This window comes from Rhynchophorus ferrugineus, unplaced genomic scaffold, assembly GCF_030347505.1.
Source record: "Rhynchophorus ferrugineus isolate W39M unplaced genomic scaffold, kcgeb_rfMv2 rfM3, whole genome shotgun sequence".
NCBI classification, from domain to species: Eukaryota; Metazoa; Arthropoda; class Insecta; order Coleoptera; family Curculionidae; genus Rhynchophorus; species Rhynchophorus ferrugineus.
Window position 1 is genome coordinate 34481480 of NW_027472582.1, and position 22699 is coordinate 34504178.

At 31.4% G+C, this 22699-nt stretch overlaps 1 protein-coding gene across 2 annotated transcripts in view; it reads right to left on the bottom strand.

The window, feature by feature from the left end:
- Positions 1-13232: 13232 nt before the first annotated feature.
- LOC143193363 (putative fatty acyl-CoA reductase CG5065) overlaps positions 13233-22699 on the bottom strand; it is a 37205-nt gene continuing 27738 nt past the window's right edge. For both annotated transcript variants that reach the window (XM_076399528.1, XM_076399529.1), the window contains exons 6-9: positions 19267-19502; positions 19009-19208; positions 15111-15368; positions 13233-13697 (exon numbers count right to left, since the gene is read on the bottom strand). In XM_076399528.1, the coding sequence (XP_076255643.1) occupies positions 13535-13697; positions 15111-15368; positions 19009-19208; positions 19267-19502 (857 nt within the window). In that variant the 3' untranslated portion in view covers positions 13233-13534. The remainder of the gene's footprint in view (positions 13698-15110; positions 15369-19008; positions 19209-19266; positions 19503-22699) is intronic.

Sequence of the window (22699 nt, forward strand, 5' to 3'; positions counted from 1 at the left end):
AATTCATTTTTCGAATCAGTTCTGTTCAATCTACCGTGGAGTGCTGAGGTACCCTTCAGAACGCTCTGTAGTAACAAACATCTAACTTACTATTGCTGTTATAAAAGTGCCGATCATAAAATGTGAAAATCAGTCTCCACCATTATAGGGTGAGAACATGATTTAAAACGTGAAATCTAAAATGTATTATTTACAAACAAGGCTCTACCTTCTAGGAATTTTTTTTCTTATATAAATATGAGACGCGTAAATGTAAATTAAACCTTTACATTTTAATTAACTTATAAGTGATTGAGTACGGTTAGTTTCAATACATAATAGCTAATCCACAAAACCTTTCCATCGGTTCATCAATGGAATCACGCACTCTCCGAACGATCATCTGCCAATAACCGAAATCCATCAAATGCCAGAATGGAATATCGTTACAAACAAAAAGCGCTTAAGAAGTCCGGAAGAACAAGTCGTCCATAAACAAACAAAAATTAGAGATTATTGGCTTCAAAAACCCATTCAAACAAACAATAGTTTCAGTGCCCTGACGGAAGAGACAGAAACCTAGAGCAACAAAAGAAACCATCCAAAAACAATTCCCAGACCACCCCCAGTAACAATATATAAGATAGATTATTAATAATTATACAATTATAAAATACAAAAAAACCGGATTTGAAACAATGAAGATTCAAATGTTTGACCCTGAACACTTCAAAGTGTCAATAAAGAAATTGGATAATACAAATACGCAATAACACACTTTTCGACCACAGTCCAAAATAATATTTAAATTCGTCATAAAACAACTACATCAGGCTACAGATTTAAACACAATTGAAACAACCCTAGCTGACCAGGCCACGAAGTTATAAATATACACAATATTAAACATCATGCAACAAAAGAGCCACTGCCAATCTGTTATCTTGACTTGAAGTCCAAAGAAAATAATAAGCATGTTTATGAGATTAAATATCTGCACCACAATGTCATTAAATGTGAACCACCACATACTATTGCAAGCTATATTGATGTGTGAAATGCGGAGGAGTGCACGCGCAAAGCAAGTGATGATAAAGTCAAATACGTCAACTGTAACGGTGACCATCCTGCAAACTATAGGAGATGCCTAGTCCATAAAGCTTACAACAAAACTTTATCAATCACTAAGAGAAACAAGAAACTTGCAGCCACCAAGGCAGTCTACACCATTTAACTCATCTAATGCCAACACAACATCCTCATATATCATACGCACAGGCACTACTAATTACTGGAAGAATCCTAAAAGAGCTCTCAAAAAGTGCATGAAATTAATAACGTTTATATTTAATGCCATGTTAAGACTAAATTACTTTCCTAGCACTTGGAAAATGGCTCAAATTATCATGATTCTTCATGATTGATTTTTGAAAAACTATAAATTAAAATACAATAATCATAGAAGAGAGAAATATTATTCCAGATCATCAATTTGGCTTCCGTAATAAACACGGAACAACAAAACAAACAAATAGATTAGCCAACAACATTAATAAAAACCGTAATGATAAAGAATATTGCTCCTCTGCGTTTCTCGATATATCACGATCTATATATCTCAAGCCTTCGACAATGTGTGGCATACTGGACTGCATGTTCAATTGGAAAAGTTTTTGCTCCATACGCACTTTCATCTACTCAAATTATACCTCACAGACAGACATTTTAACATGAACTGGGTGATGAATACAATGACCTCCATCCAATATATTCTGGTATTCTGCAGGGCAGTGTTGTAGGCCCACTGTTATATCTATTGTAAACAGCTGACCTACTGACCTCAAAAAAACGCTACCGTTGCATCATATGCTGACGATACAGCGGTTTTATCATCACACAAGGATCCAATATCAGCCACAAAAAACCTCCAATTTCGTCTTAACAAAGTCGATTTGTACTCGAAAACATGGCGTAACAGAGCAAATGAGACAACATCCACCCATGTAACATTCGCCCTTTATAGAAGAACTTGTCCTTCAGTAAAAATAAATAATTATAAACTCCCGCAAGTGGATAACGTTAAATATCTGAGAATGCATTTTGATCAACATTTAACATGGAAAAAAATATAGTGACAAAACGCAAGCAGCTTGGCATTAAACTAAATCAAATGTATTGGCGTAAATCTAAATTATCCTAGATAACATGGTTTTGCTGTATAAGTCAATACTTAACAAAACACAATACAAAATGGTACGTGTTACAAAGAATCAAATGTGTAATAATCAACAAAAAGTTTTCTTGTTCAGCAGATGAAATTTTACAAAAAAAGGCATTTTATTTAATGTTAAAGAACAAAAACAATGCCATACAGTGTAGTTATCCTGGAAACCTAAGGAATTATGTATTAATATACATATGATGAATCGATATCAGGTGAATTCAATATAATTACAGTTATGAAAATATTATGATAGTAATTAAATCAAATGCAGAAAAAAAGTACAGAAAAATGTTTACTGTGTTACCAGTCATTACTAATAATCATTGAGAATCTTAATATATCGACACTCTATAACAATATATCTAATAGAACGTGTAAATAAGTTTTATTATTCAACATTAATAAATTTAGTGAGCTATTGCTATTGTACTCCTATTCCATTCATCGCTAGTGTCAACTCATTTGTATGTTGCGCAAGTTTGGTCTAATACTCTATATTTTGTATTATTTCCTGCTTTACTGCTTGCGCATCGAGATCTAGATACCTATTGTTCATATTCTGGTGAATATTGAGCTTATTTCTTAAAAGGTTGCTCTGGAAACTTTCCGTTATCCCATTATTTCTATATTGTTGCTTGCTTTGCCCCATAATTCAATGCCGTCTGACCATATTGCCGTGATCATGAATTTGTATAGCAGCATCAATAACCAATTTACACTGCGGTGCCTGCTGTCGTCTGTTTGCGCGTGGACCACATATGTTTCATTCAAGTTAATCTACGATCCAAGTAAAAGCACAAGTATTATTCAGATGGTATTAGATTTGGAATGAAACAGTTTTTGATCAGAATACATTGAAACGGCATTGCCATCAGCGTAGGTTACAGTTATTGGTTACCTCACTAGTTGGAAGGTCCACAGTGTATATCAGACATCTACCCTAATTAGGTTCTCCTACAGTTACGACAGTCACTAATTCGTTCGATCTTGCGATCTTGCTGAGGCATTGATGAACATTTATATTTATAATTGTTTATATTTCTAATCTCCAAAAGGCGATGGAGCAAATTCTGGCAAGAAAAGTGATCCCAGTCAGGTCATTAAACAGGCCGGGTAAGACCAGATATCTTCTAGGATGGTCCCAAGTTGGTCACTCACCAGTCGGTGGGTTTAATGCCGAGGATCGTGGTTCGAACTCTACATTAAACAGCAGGTCCAGTCCAGATAAAATCCAGGTAAAAATGAAAATCCGAACTTTAAAAAAGGTTATGAAAACGGAAATGACTCAAAAAGATTTAACATTTTGTTTGTTATATCTGACCAAGCAAAATTTAAGATGTGACCGACATTTTAGCAGCAGAATCAACAAAAGTAGACCGCTAGAATAATCACCTAAAATATAAATATCAATAACAATGGTCTTTATAATATTATACTTTGAATTTTGTGAATTCTATCTCGCCTAATTCGATTATAACCTCGTATAAGTGGTTTAACAACAGATAAATAATAAGCATTGATATTAATAAAAAACATATTTTTGTACTTTACAAAAAAACTATTGTATATATCTCAGCATAATCTGTCAGTAACAAATCCTATTCAGTCACTTTCCATTGTATTACAAACAAAATTCATTTATACACTTGTATATTATCGAAGGCAATTTTAATGTGTTAATCTAAATTTGGTTCTCATTGAATATTAAATAAATAAATTTCATATATATATATATATATATATATATATATATATATATATATATATATATAAAAAATGCTTTATTCGACAACTTACTAATATCTTCTCTGTTAACAAATTTAGGTCAATACTCATCACTAATAATCCAAGAGATTGGGGTAACTAAAACCAATAACATGCATAAATATTATCAAATATATTGAAATTTATCATATAATAGAGTTATTTGTTTATTATTTATATTTTACCCAGTATTATTTGAATACATTCTATGAAAGAAAGCTAAATTAAATTTTAAAAATATTTAATAGTCTTCAACATTCAATAATAGAAATATCCATTTAATATGTTGTAATTACATTCTAGAATCTGAGGGCTTCAGTTATGTCGGTAACTTGGATTTTTAGTGAGTATTATTCACAAATACAATTTCGCAACCATGCCCTAGCAGGATTAGATCCTGCAACTAAAAGTTTTTAAAAAAATTACAGTGTTTCACAGTTCAAGTCGGTTAAATTTTTTTGTAAATAATTTTAATTTATCTCTTTTTAGTATTATATATTTACTCAATAAATAACGCAGTTATTTTATTAGAATGGGTAGGCCAAGTAAAGGTTCAGCCCGTATGAGGAAAATAGGAATAAAGGAACAATTATTCGCCTCAGACCCCGGGGTCCGCTAGCTAATCTAGGTGATTTGACAAATGTTCTACCAAAACTAGAACAAGTCGTTGCCTCCGTCAGGAATCGAACCCGCGACCCTCAAGTATAAGCTGAACGCTCTAACCATTACACCGTATAAGCAATTACCTTCCATATTTCTACGACTTAGGATCATAGAATATGTTAGTTAGTGTATTCTGTTAGTGCTTAAAAAGCAAACTAAATGGTTTTTACGCTGAAATACTTCCGATTTTTCATACTTTAAAAGTAGAAATATAATATTACTATATTATGTCGATGAAGCCCATCTTATAACATGTATGGGTAAAGATCCAGAATCACTGGATTCACTATATGACTGTCGCTACTAACTATTATTTTTTAAATTAGGGTCCCTTTTTACTAGCCAGGCTAATGACACAGAGTACAAAGAAAAATCTTAATATGTTTATTTATAAAAAGTTAAATAAGTTAACGGATATGACTGTATACATAGCAAATAATATTGAAACTTATTTGTTTTATATGCAAATTTTGAAACTTGCCCCGACAATTTCATCCAATTTAATTGCCTGACTTCGGTGCAATTATTAAATAAATTGTAATTAAGTTATAAACGAAAAGTTTCCACCAAAACCTTTGATGGCCATTGTTAACGTTAATATCTTAAGATTTCAACTACATAAATACAGATTTCCTTAAAATGTAAAAATTTCCGGATAAATATATTTAAATTAAAGCTTTTTTCAGTATTGTGATTTGAAATACAATATAATATGACGTTGACATATTTTAATCTGTTCAGTGACAGTCGGCGTAGACTGCATTTTGTTGTAAGCCTTCTAAGAAAAATACCCTTTGTAACACGCCTGTAAAAAATTAATGCCGCATCTCAAACGCCAACAATTTAACAAACGTTCAAAAAATAGACATTTTACTTAATAGTATACAATAATATAACATTACAAATAAAATTCATAATTATTATTTGTGGTAATGTTATATAACAATTTATTTTTTGTTTACAAAAATTTTATATCTAGCTTTTATTACTTGTTTATTCAATTGCTCGCCTTTGCTGCAGGTATATCGTTTAATAACTTTTTACCTAGCCTTATATCAAATTATATATAGTGCCCCAGTATGAGTTTGGAAAGCAAAGTTGTGAGTGTTTGTTTAGTGTTTTAGTGAATTCGCCAAAGTCTCTATTATCTATGGAAACGAACTAGGAAGGAGTCAGAGCCAACAATAGGATTCCGAATAACAGTTCGAAGGGTTCTCTGGACCAAGCGACTATGCACCAGCTCTCTCAGAATCTGGTGACACATCATCATTCTCGAAATATAGAGCGTGTAAAGAGACCTATGAACGCTTCTATGATTTGGTCCACGGGATGACGAAGGAAGGTGTGATAAAAGAAACCAAAGATATACAATTCAGAAATATCGAAATGGCTCGATACTAAGTGGAAATTATTTAGTGAAATAGAAAAAAATCAGTTTATCGCTGAAGTAAGAGTATATTTGAGGGAAAACTCGAATTATCAATACAGACCGATGAGTTAAAAAGCAACATTACTACAACATGTTAATCATTCTCTGGAAACTCCCCGTTTGTTGACAACTAGTGATTCTGATAGAGCGACTTCGACCCTTCAACACAGATCCAACAGATACATGATACACATTCCCAGCGTTTATCACCACAGCTGTGCCTGAAATGTCGTCATACGGTATACAACACTCCGGACCGTCAAATGTCGGGCTTATATACGGCACGGCCTCTATCTATGAAGAGTCGTCATCCGGAATATCACAAGCCGGAACGTCAAACGTGGAGTTTGATTACGGCACGGCCTCTATCCCTGAATGAATCCGGTACACAACACTCCGGAGCATCAAACGGGGGGCATATTTGCGGCACTACGACTTTCCCGCAAGAATCGCCATACGGAATAGCACACTCTGTTTCGTCGGGATACAATACAGAATCTGAACTGAAGCAGTGCTATATGAGTGAATTGATTAGTACATTCTGTCCCAATCTATAGATAGTCAGCGTGATATTTCATCGGAGAATTCCGTGGGATCTATAGCGCATTTAGTAACAGTCACTGTTTGGCGCTGCTGAAGTTTACGAATCATCGCAGTATTGCAGAAGTTCTGGATATAAAGGATTATGGCCTTTTTCAATCATATAAGTGTTCAACTCAGCTTGCCAATTATAGACGACGCGTCGGTTGTTCAAATAATCCGTCGCGCTCGCAACTTCATTTTTGCTAACGAACGACACAGTTGACAATTTTAGTAATTCGCAAGAAATATTAAGCAAAGTTTTACTCACTCTACACTGTATGAATACTGCTGAAAATATTACCTGTAAATATACATTAGCCGATACCATCCATTGCCAACACTTTGCTTCTACCATCAAAATGACATACTTTATTGTTCATTTGCTTTTTCAACATAAGTATACGCTTCTTTTCCGTTAAATAAAGCATATTATTCTTATTACCAAATACAGTATGATTTGTTTCTTGTTGGAATTATAATTTATATGTTAAATTATATAGCTGTGACGTTTTTTTGCAAAAATTTCCACAATATTACTCTTAATTTTTTATTTAAATTTTAGACTAGTCCATTCTTATTTAATTAATCCTAATATATTTGTTTGTTTGTCTAAAAGACAGCGGTCTTATTTATATTACAAGTTACAGTAAGCCCATCAACACATGGTGAGTGTAAGTCTCCCTTAAGACTTACTCTGATACGGCCTGCAAATACGGTTTGTGTAATACCAGTGCTAAACTATCTATATAGAATTATAAAGTATAGTTTAAGTTTATTGTTAATTGTATAATGTTTTACAGTTTTTAGTCGATGTATCGAAAATGTAAATATATTAAATACATAAGTTCACTAGACGTTGACTTATTTTCCTCCTTTTCATGGCTCAATTATTTGTGTAAATGATAAAAATAATTAATTTTGAAAGTTGCCCGTAATGAACAAATGTCGGGTAACCAAATGCTGTGGGGGGGCAATTATTAAATTGTCACTAAGTTGTAAACCAAACGTATTCGCCAAAACACATACATGAAAATAACAAAAGCAAATATTTCATTAAAATTTAACAGTTTCGGGATAAGCGAACCTTAACAGAAAGTTATTTTTCTGTATTGTCATTTGAAATACAATATGATGTTAACATGCTCAATGCTAGGCCAACGTAAACAAGAGCTGATACGAAAATAAGCGTCGTCGGCAGTGAACATGTTGAACAACAGTTATTTATCATCTATTCTAAAATGTAACATATTATTTGTGGATTATCATGATTTACATCTTGATCAAACTATCGATATGCAGCATTATTTAATACATACAAGTACATACAAGTATAATATACAAGTACTGGAAAATCTGAAGTGAAATATTCCTAATAATCTAAGGTATAAATAATAATACAAGTGCTGGATAATCTAAAAATATTTTTTTCTAAAAACCAATTGTTTGTAATAACAATACAAGAGCTGAAAAAAAAATTGAATAAAAAAAATTAATTGTTCTTAATAACAGTACAAGAGAAAAATAAAATGGGAAATAAAATATGTTTTAAAATCAAATATCGTCAATAATAGTACGAGAGCTACAAAATCTGAAAGCAAATTTGCCTAAAAAATGTATAATTCTTAATAACAGTACAAGAGCAAAATAAAATATGTTTAAAAATCAAATTTTGTCAATAATAGTTTGAGAGCTGAAAAATATGTGATGAAATATTCTAAATAATCAAATTTTATCGAAATAGTACAACAAATTGAATAAAAATCAACGCTGTTGATATTAACAACACAGGAACTGACAAATCTGATAGAAAATAGATGTTATAGTGAATAAGCAGATTTTTTTAAAATTAATTTATTTTTAAAATTCATTGATTCATTAATTTCTATAATGGGTGCACCCGCACTATTTAATCTATATATTCTATTTTTTATTTTATTTTTTAATTAATTTAATGATAATGTCATGTCATCATGTCCACGATAAGTGTTGCCTCTCACACAATTTAAGTAACTGTCTTCCGGCCCTGGAAATTTCAACAGAAGTACTCCCCTCAATATTTTTTATCAGCGATACTCCCGCTCTGAAACTTCCATCAGAGGTACTACCTCTCATACAATTTAGCTAGCGGTCCTCCCACCCCGGAAGTTACAACAGAGGTACTCCCTCTCATTTTTTTTACTTTAATAAACCAATTAGCAAATAAGACTGTACCAAGCATATCCAATGAAAGATGCAATTAATAAAAACAATTAATTTCTTACAACTGATAATTAATTTTTATCAAACGCAAAAAGTTATAGATGTAAATAGTGCTGCTCTATCTGCTATAATTCTTCATTGTGTTTTGTATTCCTTTTAGTATTATGTAGAGAATTGTCTGTCTGTAGTCTTGCGGTTGTAGTCTTGTTTATAATGATATATAGCCAAAAGTTTTTTTACTACATCCGTTATGATCAGAACTTGAGTAAAATCCTTGCTCTTTGATCAAAGGACCTCTTTAATCAATATGTCAAGCATATCAACAGGTATTTCACACTGCATGGAATTTTCCCAATACACATCACATGTAATTCAGTTGCTGCGAATGCATCTTAGGGAAACGAAAAACAGCAACATTTTGATTACGTACTTTTTGTCATCATACAACTTGTCTATATTAACCCCTTTCCGACCTACCATAACTTTCGGAATGTAAATGGCTCATACCTTGTTTCCAATCCATCAGCAGATTTATTTATAAAAAATTGGTTTTAATGGTCACATTTTAGTCTATGACGACATCCAATTACTAGAGCAATACATTATCGTTCACAATTAATAAATAAAAATATGAATTGGGACCGCCCGTAAGGCCGCAATAAATTGAGGGGTGCCTAGATTGAAAACCATCTCTGTTCCTAGACCTGATAATAACTGCATGATCGGCTTTATTTGCCAATCTAGTTTTCAGGTTATTTTTTGTATTGAAATATATTTATGCGCCACTATCATCAATATAATTAATAGGTCAATTGCCGGCCTACCATAGTAAAACACAGTTTTTTCGCAAAATTAGTTTTTTCCATTCAACATAATTCCCTTCAAGGGTTATACCCTGATTATAGCGACCCTCCAACTTTTTTGTAGTACGATTTGTCTTTTGCTTCTCACATATCGACGCAAGAACTCGGGTTTATTAGGCTTGATCCTCTTCAAACACTGCTGCAGTGGGCGTCCACTGCGTTCACCGTATTCGGCTATTATGCTCATTTCACCACGTCTAAACTTAGCATACCAATCCTTGATGGTTGATTTTCTTGGGCAGTGTCTAGGAACTCGGCATCAAGCCGATTTCATCCCTGATGAGCGGGTGCCATATCCACAGAGGTCAACTGTGAGGCGGTTTCGGTTTAGTGTATTGGTAAGCCTAGAGGCAGTCCCACATAACCTGGTCCAAGTTGTCATTCCAGGGCAAGTCTCCGCGACCAGGTATGCCTTATGCGTTCCACCGCCTTAGTTTTAAAATTATATTTGGTGGAGTTTAAGTCCGAGTTGTTTCCGTTTCGCGAATATGTGCTTCTTCCAAGTTAGACGTCGATCTAGGTGCGTACCAAGATATTTTGCATCCTCTGCTTGCGGGAGTGGCTGTGTGTGGGAAGTGGACATATTTTTCTACAGAGCCTAACAGTCATATGACTGGATTTTGTTTCATTGGCTTTAATACGCCTTGTTCATCAGCCACATTTGAATTTGATTTAGGTGTGTTTATAAGTTGATTGATACTCTGGCTAGATGCCATTTGTTATTTTTGTTGTAGGTAGATCGACTGTGTATAGAAGTACTGTCCCATTACACTACCTTGCGGAACTCCTGAATATATTACATGTAATTCGGTATATTCATCACCCTGTTTTGCAGTAAAATGACAATCTCTCAGGTAAGGCTTTAGTAGCTTATAATTCAGATAAGTGAAAGTTTCTTTAATTTAATCTCCAACCCCGTATGCCATACTTTATAAAACGCCTGTTATATATGTTGAAATGCAGCTGAACAATATCTTTTGGCGTTTAAGTCTATATTTTTTATTTTAAGTTATTTTTTTTTTAGTTTAAGTATATTTATTTTGTTTACAAGTTTGTGCACTTGTTCTATTGTACCATATTTATTACGAAACCCAAATTGATGTTCTGGAATGATCTTTCTTTTTCTGTTGTTTAACTTCGGTAATAAATTTATAGGCCGGTAGGAGGTGACCTCTTCTGGAGTTTTCCCTGTTTTGAGAATCATTATTATTTCGGCTACTTTCCAGATGCTAGGAAAGTAATTAAATCAGAGTATAGCATTGAGTATGAATGTACATACATTTAATAATATTTCCCCCTTCTCTGATAGTTCCTTTAATATGTTTCCGGTTATTGAGAGATTGAGAGTATCTCAAGGAGCTTTTTTACAATTATTATCTGATTATTATTTGTTGAACTTCTTTCACGATGAATTTTTTATGTGGTTAATCCATTTGAAATGGCGAATTTAGAAAGTTAATAATTTATTTTCGTCATCTAACTTTCTATATTACTTCTAGTCCTATTATTTTCATTTATTTTAAAAAGAGGGTTATTCTACTGGGACCTCTTGAGTTTTCGTATTGCCTTCCACAATAAATAATCAGTAGTGTCAGATGGTTTCAAATTTTTTCACAAAGAGTTAAAAATCAAAAGTATTCACAAAAAGTCAGAAGAATTCCTGAATGCCTTGGTTTTGTTCATTTTGAATCAACTCTTTCAGTTCTCTTATTGCTTTATCATTTTCTTCAGTTCCTAGCTGTTTTCATTTCTTTTGTAATTTTCTTTTTTCTGCAAATTTATTATAAATTTTATGTGTTGTTGTGTGAATGTTTTTTTTTGGAGAGGTTTCCTTCTAAGGAGAAATTCTTTCAGAAATTATGCTGCTTCCTATATATTTTGTATATCAATTTCGATTTATAATATTAAGTATAAAGATCTGTCTAATTTTACTCTAAATAGCGGCCAATTAGTTCAATTATTACACAGAGAAGGGTGTTTATCTCTGAGGATAATTTTTGAAGAAACTGTTACTATTATTGATGAATGATCAGAAGACAGATCGAAACATGATTCTGCCTGACACTTTTTTGTATCAATTTTTTTTAATACGGTAGTCTATAGTATCGGGTATCGTAATTAGACAAACATCATACCCATTTGTGCCATTATGCCTTCCAATTTAGTAATGTTGCTGATAGTTTCAGTAGGATGTGGTGTGGTATCTGGATTTTGAGTTGGGCCATCAACCATTTGTGCATATGTTATTATATACGTTTCTTGTTGCCTTTATTCCCCAAGTGCGGAATATAGTTTTTGTTAAAGTTGTTTGTGAACGACGCAACCCTTGTAGTTTGCTGAATGATTGTCATTGCAGTTAGCGTACTTGACTTTTTCGTTCACGAACTACGGTTACAATCTAACGTTAGATGCTTTCCTGTATATTTTACTCCTTTGTATGATTTACGACAGTAAGTTTTTATGTACCCATTCCCTTGACATCTTGTACATTGTGGTATTATCCTTTTGTTATGTGGTGGTTCACATTAAACAATATTGTTTAACACCGTCTTAATGTTTTCTTTGGTTGTATATCGACATAGAACATTGGCAGGGATTTCTTCATCATGTGGTGTTTGATATTATGTAAATTTACTTCGGAACCTTGTAGAGCTAAAGCTATTTTAATAGTATTAAAGTTCGTCGCGCAGTGCAACCCTTGCAAAACGAATTTAAACGTTTTTTCGGACTTTGGCCTGAGTGTGTGATAGTCTATTCACTAGTGGGTCGAATACTTATGGTTTCAAAGTTCACAGTTTTTATCGTATAATTATTGGTGATAGTTTTCAGTAGATCGTGGATGTGTTTTATAACTCAAACCTGATAAACCGGGCTTGGTTGTATATTGGTTTCAATTTCTTTCGAGAAGCCGATAAAGTTTTTCTTCGTTTATATTAGTTTTTGTAACTAATAGTCATTAATCCTAGTTTGCTTTCAGGCGATCTGTTAATCAACCGTTTCTTGTTTATTACGGTAGTCCCTTCTGTTTGTACCACAGTTTGTAGGAATTTAAATTGATATAATCTGGACCGCCATTTTTAATTTGTCTGCCTATAGTCTGTATGATTATTTCCAAAAGAAAAATGTTTATTTCGCAGACTTATTCATTTTCTACTAACGTACCCTTTTTACTTTTTTTAATTAAAATAATGTTTAAGAAAAAATAAAAATAAAAATAGATTGCTTTGTAACACTGTTAATAGAAGACAGGCAAGTAATTTAAGAAAAAAGCTGCGGCGGTCTTTATATCGGATCACATAACCTTATATCCAGTACACATTAGGTCCACTGTACAACCGTCAACTAAATAACCGTAACAAAACATAGATTTTTTATGTTTTGTTAAGAATAGATTTTTCTAGAGCTTGGAGCGCGTTGAAAACTTGTCTTCACCCTACGAAAATTGAAACTGGACGACGAAAACAAGTGCATTCACATTTTAATATAAATAGTTCAAAAGATAAATAAAGAAAACCCACTAAAATAGGTAAAAATGTTCAGATATATTCCAAAATAAATTACAATTAGTACAAATAAATTAAAATATTCACATGACATAATTTTATTTGACTTATATCACTGTTATAGGTAAAATAAAACTGAGATTTAAAATTGAATTGACATAATATTGTTTAATTTTCAAAATAACTTTTACGTTAAATTTATATTTATGGCGAACTTTTATACAATATCCGCTATTAAATGAGAATTTAAATATAATTATGATAGGGTAACAGTTTAAAAAATATAATTACAACTTATAAATATATAGATAGTATAGTTATATTCATGTCAAGGCTCGTTTAGGATATATGTAACAGCACGATTCATGGTCTTATTATATGTTGGTAAGATACATTCGGAGTTTCCGAAAATATTATTGATCAATACGTAAATTGTGAATAGTATAATACAAATCAGAAATACATTTTTCAGAACGTCTAAATAATATAACCTGAAACAAAATAAATCATAGTAATAATAATAATTTATAATAATTACAATTACTCAAAAATTATTTCAATAAAACATTTCGATAAGATTTAGTCTAATGTAATAGCAATATATTGTATGTTATATGTCATTATATGTATTATATGTCGAGTATTATAGTCCGAATCTGGTTACATAATTATGATGATCACTCTATATCAGATTTTTTAGCCATTACAACAAATTAACCAAACACATAGTAGTAAAGAGATTAGCAGTTCATCTGCTTACCCGCATCATCAATATTTCCGGCTATGAGATTGACTTAAATGAGCGAAATTATTGTAATTCTACTAAGAATTTAGGAATTTAACGATGCCAAATTGATAATCGAAGACAAGATGGCCGCTGGATGGCGGAAAGTATACAAAGGCAACAAATTGCAACTTCAAATAAAATTTGAACAACAAACACCATCTTTCTTAGATTATTCGTGTATATCGTCAAAGATAAAACATTTTTTCCTCTGCCACCTACGCCAGAAATATGGAAATAATTAGTGGCGAATTTTAACTAAATTTTGAATAAAACAAATGCCCCATTGTTTCACAATAACTTTCATTCCATTCTTGATTATTAAGAAATGACAGATAGTCCGTTATGCTCCAAATATAAACAATGTAAAAATTTAAGCGCACTAGTTTGGATGTTTCTAAATAGCGGTAATCTCGATATAGTTAACAAAGAACTACCTAAACAAATCTAACCAATCAAAAAGATTCGAGGATGAGAAATCATTCATAAAGAAAAGTTCATACCAAAATTCAGAAGAGAGATGAATATAATTGATATTTTTTAACTAAATATTTTAAAAAAAATTGTTATACAAACAGAAATGCGGCAAATATACTTGATCGATACTACAGCACGTTATTATATATAGATAGTTATTAAACATTGTCTCCTTTAATTACCAAAAATTAATGTAATTTTTTCGACATAGCAAATAAGTCTTAATTTGCTATATATTTACTCAATAACTAGTTTTGAAAAAATGTAAATATAATGAGTTAAAGAAACAGCAATTTCGGCATCAACCTATATTTGAAAATGAATTTATTGATAACTTTTGCTATATTTCTGATAAAACCATAATTGTTACATTCCTAAAGGAATAGAGGGAAGTATTCACATGCCCCTTTTGAAGCCAGCTTTATACTAAAATAAATTTCGGCAACGATAGCAAGAAAACCAATCCTTTCACTTTTTCACTTACTTCAAGTACTCACAAAATTAACTCCACAAAATATTCGATAAGATAAAAAAAATCGTAAAGCCTAATTCCTGGAAACTCCATATTCAAATTGCAACAACTTATTGAGTAAAGCGAATTATGCTATCTTTATATCAAGAATATTCTATAAATATGTATAACCTTTTTAAAACTCTTCTAGCATAAGGGATTGTCTCGGGCTCTTCATGTACACAATACTTCCTAGCACCCAAAATATAATTGATCATGTAGTCATCATTCATAACTTGTCCTTTATCGACATAGAATACTTCTTGATCTTTGGGTTTGAGACTATCATGAAGCTTTTCTAATTTTTCATTGTGGAAATACCAAGGTCTGGTGGTATAATATTGTAGCACATTCAATCCGTTATTTATCCTTTGTTGAGTCCGAACCAAACTAAAATTAAAAAATGTAAGCTGTAACTATAAAATATATATACTAAAGTAAATTAATATAAAATCATTGGTCTCCAATTACAAGTAACAAACAACAAATTTGAAAATATATTTGTAAATATCTTTTTTCAAGTAGTAGTAGTATTATACAAAGTAGGACAAGAGCATTGTTATTTAAAAATAATATTATATGAAAACCGAAATAATTAAGAAGAACTAACCACGCTAATTTAACAGAGTAATAAGTTACGTAACTACTATTAATCATGATAATTAAACAAACAGGTTAAAAATTAATAAATATGAAATTTGAAAATATATTTGTAAATATCTTTTTTCAAGTAGTAGTAGTATTATACAAAGTAGGACAAGAGCATTGTTGTTTAAAATAATATTATATGAGAACCTCCGAAATAATTAAGAAGAACTAACCACGCTAATTTAACAGAGTAATAAGTTACGTAACTACTATTAATCATGATAATTAAACAAACAGGTTAAAAATTAATAAATATGAAATTTGAAAATATATTTGTAAATATCTTTTTTCAAGTAGTAGTAGTATTATACAAAGTAGGACAAGAGCATTGTTGTTTAAAATAATATTATATGAGAACCTCCGAAATAATTAAGAAGAACTAACCACGCTAATTTAACAGAGTAATAAGTTACGTAACTACTATTAATCATGATAATTAAACAAACAGGTTAAAAATTAATAAATATGAAATTTGAAAATATATTTGTAAATATCTTTTTTCAAGTAGTAGTAGTAGTATTATACAAAGTAGGACAAGAGCATTGTTGTTTAAAATAATATTATATGAGAACCTCCGAAATAATTAAGAAGAACTAACCACGCTAATTTAACAGAGTAATAAGTTACGTAACTACTATTAATCATGATAATTAAACAAACAGGTTAAAAATTAATAAATATGAAATTTGAAAATATATTTGTAAATATCTTTTTTCAAGTAGTAGTAGTATTATACAAAGTAGGACAAGAGCATTGTTGTTTAAAATAATATTATATGAGAACCTCCGAAATAATTAAGAAGAACTAACCACGCTAATTTAACAGAGTAATAAGTTACGTAACTACTATTAATCATGATAATTAAACAAACAGGTTAAAAATTAATAAATATGAAATTTGAAAATATATTTGTAAATATCTTTTTTCAAGTAGTAGTAGTATTATACAAAGTAGGACAAGAGCATTGTTGTTTAAAATAATATTATATGAGAACCTCCGAAATAATTAAGAAGAACTAACCACGCTAATTTAACAGAGTAATAAGTTACGTAACTACTATTAATCATGATAATTAAACAAACAGGTTAAAAATTAATAAATATGAAATTTCATATAAAGAAAATATTATTTCAATATACTGATTCAAGAATGCAGGAACAGTATGATAAACAATTATAATAAAATAAAAAATAATAATAGAATTGAATGAGTAATGACAGATCAGATCAGAAATTTTTCAGATGGATGAAATCAAAAAACAATCCCTGTACAAGTTCCTCTATTATCAATTAGATGGATTATTATATTAGATTTAGAATTATTACATTTATTTATTATATATTAGATATTAGAAGTTCAACCACAAGATCCAAAAAAGCACGGATTAGAAATAATTTTTGACCCAGTAACAGATATCAAATTAATGATACTAACATAAGTAAAATCTCGCAAGAAGAGAATATTAAATATCTGAGAATACATTTGGATCGACGCTTAACTTGGAAGAAATATAAATATATTAATGAAACGTAAGCAACTTCGGCTTAAACTGTATTGGTTTATAGGGCGTAAATCTAAATTATCCTTAGGTAAAATAGAGCATTATTGTGTAAGTTAATTCTTAAGTCTATATGGACATATTGGAAACCATCATAAACATATTTCAGAGATTCTAAAATAAAGTTTGGCGCGCAATCATCGAAAACTTGTATTAAATATTTCACAAACTAATTTAAAACGATAAACTTATAACGAATCAAAAATCGCGGTGTAAAGTGCTTTGAAAGTATGTCAGTGCACTCCCCAAGCATAGGAATCTGAGCAATGTTAATAACGGACGAATAGAACAAAAAATAAAAATATAAATAAGGTAAAAAAATTGAGAAAATTGCTGAATGTTAGAAGAAAAAAATAACTAGAAAAAGAACATGTCACGAATACAAAAGAAGAAAATGACGCCAACAGCTAAGCCAATATTTGCTCCTCTAAGATTGGAATTGAATCAGGCATCTTACATCAGCACAAAAAGAAAACTCCTGAAACCTTAACAACAATTCTTCAATTCAGATTCAAGTCTTTCAATAATCATAAAATATGACACGCCCTAATAACGTAATACTATGTTTAACGCCGATTCTGCAAATTTTTATATATTCTGTGAAATTTAATTTAAAAAAAAAACACAACAATCTCTGTTATTTTGACACATATGGTCAACTTATAATAATATTTTCTTCAAAAAATGGACCGAAAAATATTAAACCTGACAACGCTAAATAATTAAAATAATATATTATATTACTAGCCCTTTGAAGTACTTAAAGTACATAAGGGCAATATACTAGGTATGGCTTTACCGAAATACGTTCTGAAATATTTAAAAGCTCTCAAAGTTGCGAGGAAATAAGAGATTAATATGTACGTTGAACCAATATGGACCTATGGAATCGATTTATGAGAATAGGAATTGTCCAGAATAAAGTTCTAAGATTTATCATAAATACAGCCAGACACCGTAAAAACACAGGAAAGAGAAATGAAGGGGGAAGCTCCACTATCATGTTGATACTGAACTATTGCTTTTGGATCACATTCAAGTAGGACACACACTCAAAAAAATCAGATCATTTGATCTTATATAGCAATGAAGGGTATTAGATAGAAATTAAAGATAAACGAATTCCTCACAGTCTCTGTGAAAAATAGAAGACTTGTAAAATTTTGGAAGATTTTGGAATTTCGAAGACTGAAAAATAGAAACATTGCCTGAGGTGAGGTCAATTGCGGCCGATCGCCAACTGTAACGGAATTTAGTTAAGAACGTTCGAAATCTTGCGGCACCAACAGCAACATATTTATTGAAAAGTAGATATTCTCTTCTATATTTTGTTAGTGATTAAATAGAACAAGCAGCAAGTCTTAATTAATACGTTGATAGTAAAATGACAAAGGGCCAATGGGTTCTCCCAGATATATATTTAATTAGATCTAAAAATAAATTTTAGGTTAGTCAGCAACAACTAGCAGCAAAATTATTAAAATATAAAGGTATTAATAAACAAGATTAAAACAAAACCACTTTTTAAGCAAAAAAAAGGGAGAACTTTTACGTTAATATATGTCAACAATTCTCAAGAACAACAACTCTTATGACGAAGTCGATAAATAAAAAAGTTAGTTCAAAATATAGATTCATACAGATAATAAAAATAATAATTTAAACAATTTCTGAAGCGGTATGTATGAATTAAATAAGAGAAAAAAACTAGGGGAAGAAAATAATTTTTAAACAGTATAAATATTAAGAATTGATCTGATTGTCTAAACAAAGTATAATTGATTAATTTCTATTGACTAGTTAAACAACTAGTTTTCCACTTACAAAGGTTTATTATTTGTTAAATACATGATAAAATCAACTATATATGCTGGAATGGTGTGTAGAAAAAAAGCGGATATTGCATGAGCAGTATAAGTTGATTTTATATTACCACCAGGATACCACAAACACACACTAAACGGATAATTATAGAAGTGTTTTCTTCCCATTTCCAGTGTTTGACCCCATGTCATTGCAAATTTCTAAAAAGTAACGTAATATACACAAAAATAACAAAATAATAACATATCAAATCCCCACCTGATTTACTGTGATATTATAAACATCTGCTTCCTTGATATTAGGTGTAATACCGGTTTTCCAAGCAATGATGATAAGGGCATTCACACTTACATCAACCGGTACTATATCAGCAATATATTCAGGATTACAATGCATTGTCCGTATAACACCTTTTCCAGCGCCTATTAGAAGACCTGTAGGTCCATTTAAATTATCTACCCAACCAGGTAATGGCTCTTTCCAAGCTGCTGTCACTAAAACATTTTTAACAATTAAAATAAGCTCTATAATATTATATTATAGTAATATGGGAAGTATCTATTAAGTGCTTCCATGTATTTTGTGGAGAAAACTTTACTTATTTAAAATTTTTAAATTGGTACTTAATTTTAAATAGTAGTTAGTACTGAATATATTTTTTTAAAATATATTTAAAGTCTCCTTTCACCAACTATGGGTTTATCTGGACTGGACCTACACTTAAACGTGGGCTCCAAAACACGGTCCTCAGCATTAAACGTACCAACTGGCGAGTGACCAACTTTAGAAATCATTCGAGAAGACATCCAGTCTTACCACGCCTGGTTACTGACGTGACTGGGATCATTTTCCTTGTCGGATTTTACTCTCTTGTCTAGGACAATCACAAATTTTAAACAATCACTAACATAAATTTACGACCATGCCATGCAAGAGTAGGAGAGCCGTCCTATCGCCTTTACCACTGCACCACCAAGCCGGCTTAATATATTTTGATATATACTTTTAAATGTTTATTAAAAATATCGCTACTTCTTACAATATCTAAATAATATCGATATTTTGGGGCCGTTATATCAATATGTTTTTCTTAAAAATATCTGTATAGTTTTTGTAAAATATCGATGTTTCTCCTAGTTCTTGCAAAAAAAATTCAATATTTTTTCCTTCGATATATTTCTCGGCTGCCTATGCCATTCTACAGACACATATCAACACAGTGATGATTAAAATATTTCAGGTGTTTTCATGTATTCTCACCAAACTTGCAAATAAAAAATTTTATTGGGATAAATTGCTATAATATATACTGATCAATATTATATCATTTTCTACAACCTTTACCCATCTTCCTTGCAACATCGCACGGTAACGTCAACATTGAATGAATGATGTTGGTTTAGCTATCCTATAGTCTATCCATTTTCGTACTTCTTTCAAATTTCAGAACCTTATACCTGCTACACATGGCTCCTCCTGCGGCTGGTAAGTACGCTAGGTGCGGCAAAAACCCACCAATCGAGCTGCAACAACTCTTACGACATGTGGTCGAGTCTTTTCGTGCAAAACGATGAATTTGCATCTGTTATTCGCTGTTGCTGGTTTCTTTTACAGAAACACGTCACTCAACTTCTTCAATCGACATCAGTAAACGTCTGTAGTAATAGTCTTATTTGATTTTAGCGGCTCGTAAGGATTTCAGTAGATTACTTCAACGTCAATATAGATATGATCCATAACCTCCTGTACTATGACCCATGACTTTTGCGCTTGGAGTAATTTGTCTTACTCTCTCTAGAAGATAGAATGCGGTATGATAAGTTCGAAAATCTAACCGAATCAACCAGCCAAAGTCGCCTAGTTGTCAAACGTCTCCAAAATTCTTCAAAATATTAATTATAATACCTGCAGGCTATAAACCGGAAAACGTTATATGAATACTTTACTTGTTTTGATAAATTTTAAATCGCTGCATATTATTAGTCTGATTCAAAATGCCAAAGCTAAGACAGAACAGATTGCGTTTCTAAACAGGTATTTCGAACAGGAACGAGATAATGGAGTAAAAAATTGCCAGTAAAATTAATTAAAAAGGTAAGCATTTTTAATGTTAATTATTTGTATAAGTTGCTGAGTTTTTTATTCAAAGTGTTTCTAGCGTGTTGCAGCTGCACTAAATATTAGTATCGACGGGGTCACTGAAATATATCAAAAAATTAAAAATATAAGCTTAAATTCACCAAAAATAGGCCGCCCTTATACGAAAAGGGTGACGAATCAAGATCAGCTTGGTGTTAGCACTATTAGAGATCAAATACATGAAATGTATACAAACAGTGAGTAGTTTTTTCTATATATACTTAATATAATAGAATTATTTCAGAGGAAACTGTTAATCTGAAAAGTGTCCATAGAAAGCTTAGATATATGGAACTCTTTGAGGGACGTAGATCATTCTCTCATAGACTCTTAGGTAATGTAGGATTTAAAAGGTGTAAAGATAATTCACGAAGAGGTCGAATGGAATGTCCTGACATTGGTTTTAAAAGAAATCAATTTTTAAAAGCATATAATAAAATCAAGGAAGACTTATTATTTCAATATATGTATTTAAATAAGGCATGAATATTTCAGAAGGGGACCAATATAATCATTGGTCACTCATATCAAAATGATAAAAAATAGTGTTAAGATAACAAAAGTTGATTGAAGATATTATTATTTATTAATAATTCATTGTAGATAAACTGTTCTTCACGCTGCAAAGAGGATGGGTAATAACACTTTCGATTTCAATAAACTCGAACAGGCACATTGAAGAAGATATTGACAAATGTTAAAATTGTGGACAAACGTTAGATAGATTGGAAATTAACAGCTGGAATTATGATTCATTGCTGAAAATTTAAAAGACAGGCTGATAAGAGTGGAAATAACTAAAGGTTATTATTATATATTATTATATATATTATTATTAATATACATTAAAATCTTATTGTAAAGTGTGAAAGTCTTATGTGCATACATAACAGGTCAATTGAAAAGTCTCCGTTTTGGCAAAATTAGTTTTTATTCAACATAATTCCCTTCAAGGGTGATACACTTATTATAGCGACCCTCCAACTTTTCGAAACTATTTTTGTAGTACAATTTGTCCTTTGCTTCAGAATAGGCCTCAGTTTCAGCGATCTTTCTGCACAGCTAGCATTCTTTTGACACCTGAGAACAGGAAATAGTCGCTGGGGGCCAGATATAAATAATATGGTGAATGAGGAAGCAATTCGAAGCCCAATTCATGGATTTTTGCCATCGTTTTCACAGACTTGTGACACGGTGCATTGTCTTGGTAAAGCAGCACTTTCTTCTTCTTCAAATGTGGCCGTTTTTCGGCGATTTCATCATTCAAACGGTCCAATAACGCTGTTGATAGTCGTTCCTTTTTCAAGGTAGTTAATGAAAATTGTTCTACGTACATCCTAAAATACAGACCATATATTGCCATAACCTTGCAAGCTGACTGTCGCGTTTTCCCAAGCTTTGGAGCGGGTTTATCGTGTGCGGTCCACTCAGATGAATGTCGATTGGACTTCGGAGTGAAATAATGGAGCCATGTTTTAAATATTGTCACATGTCTGTGCAAAAACTTGGGTTTATTACACTTGATTATCTTCAAACATGGCTCCGAATCAAC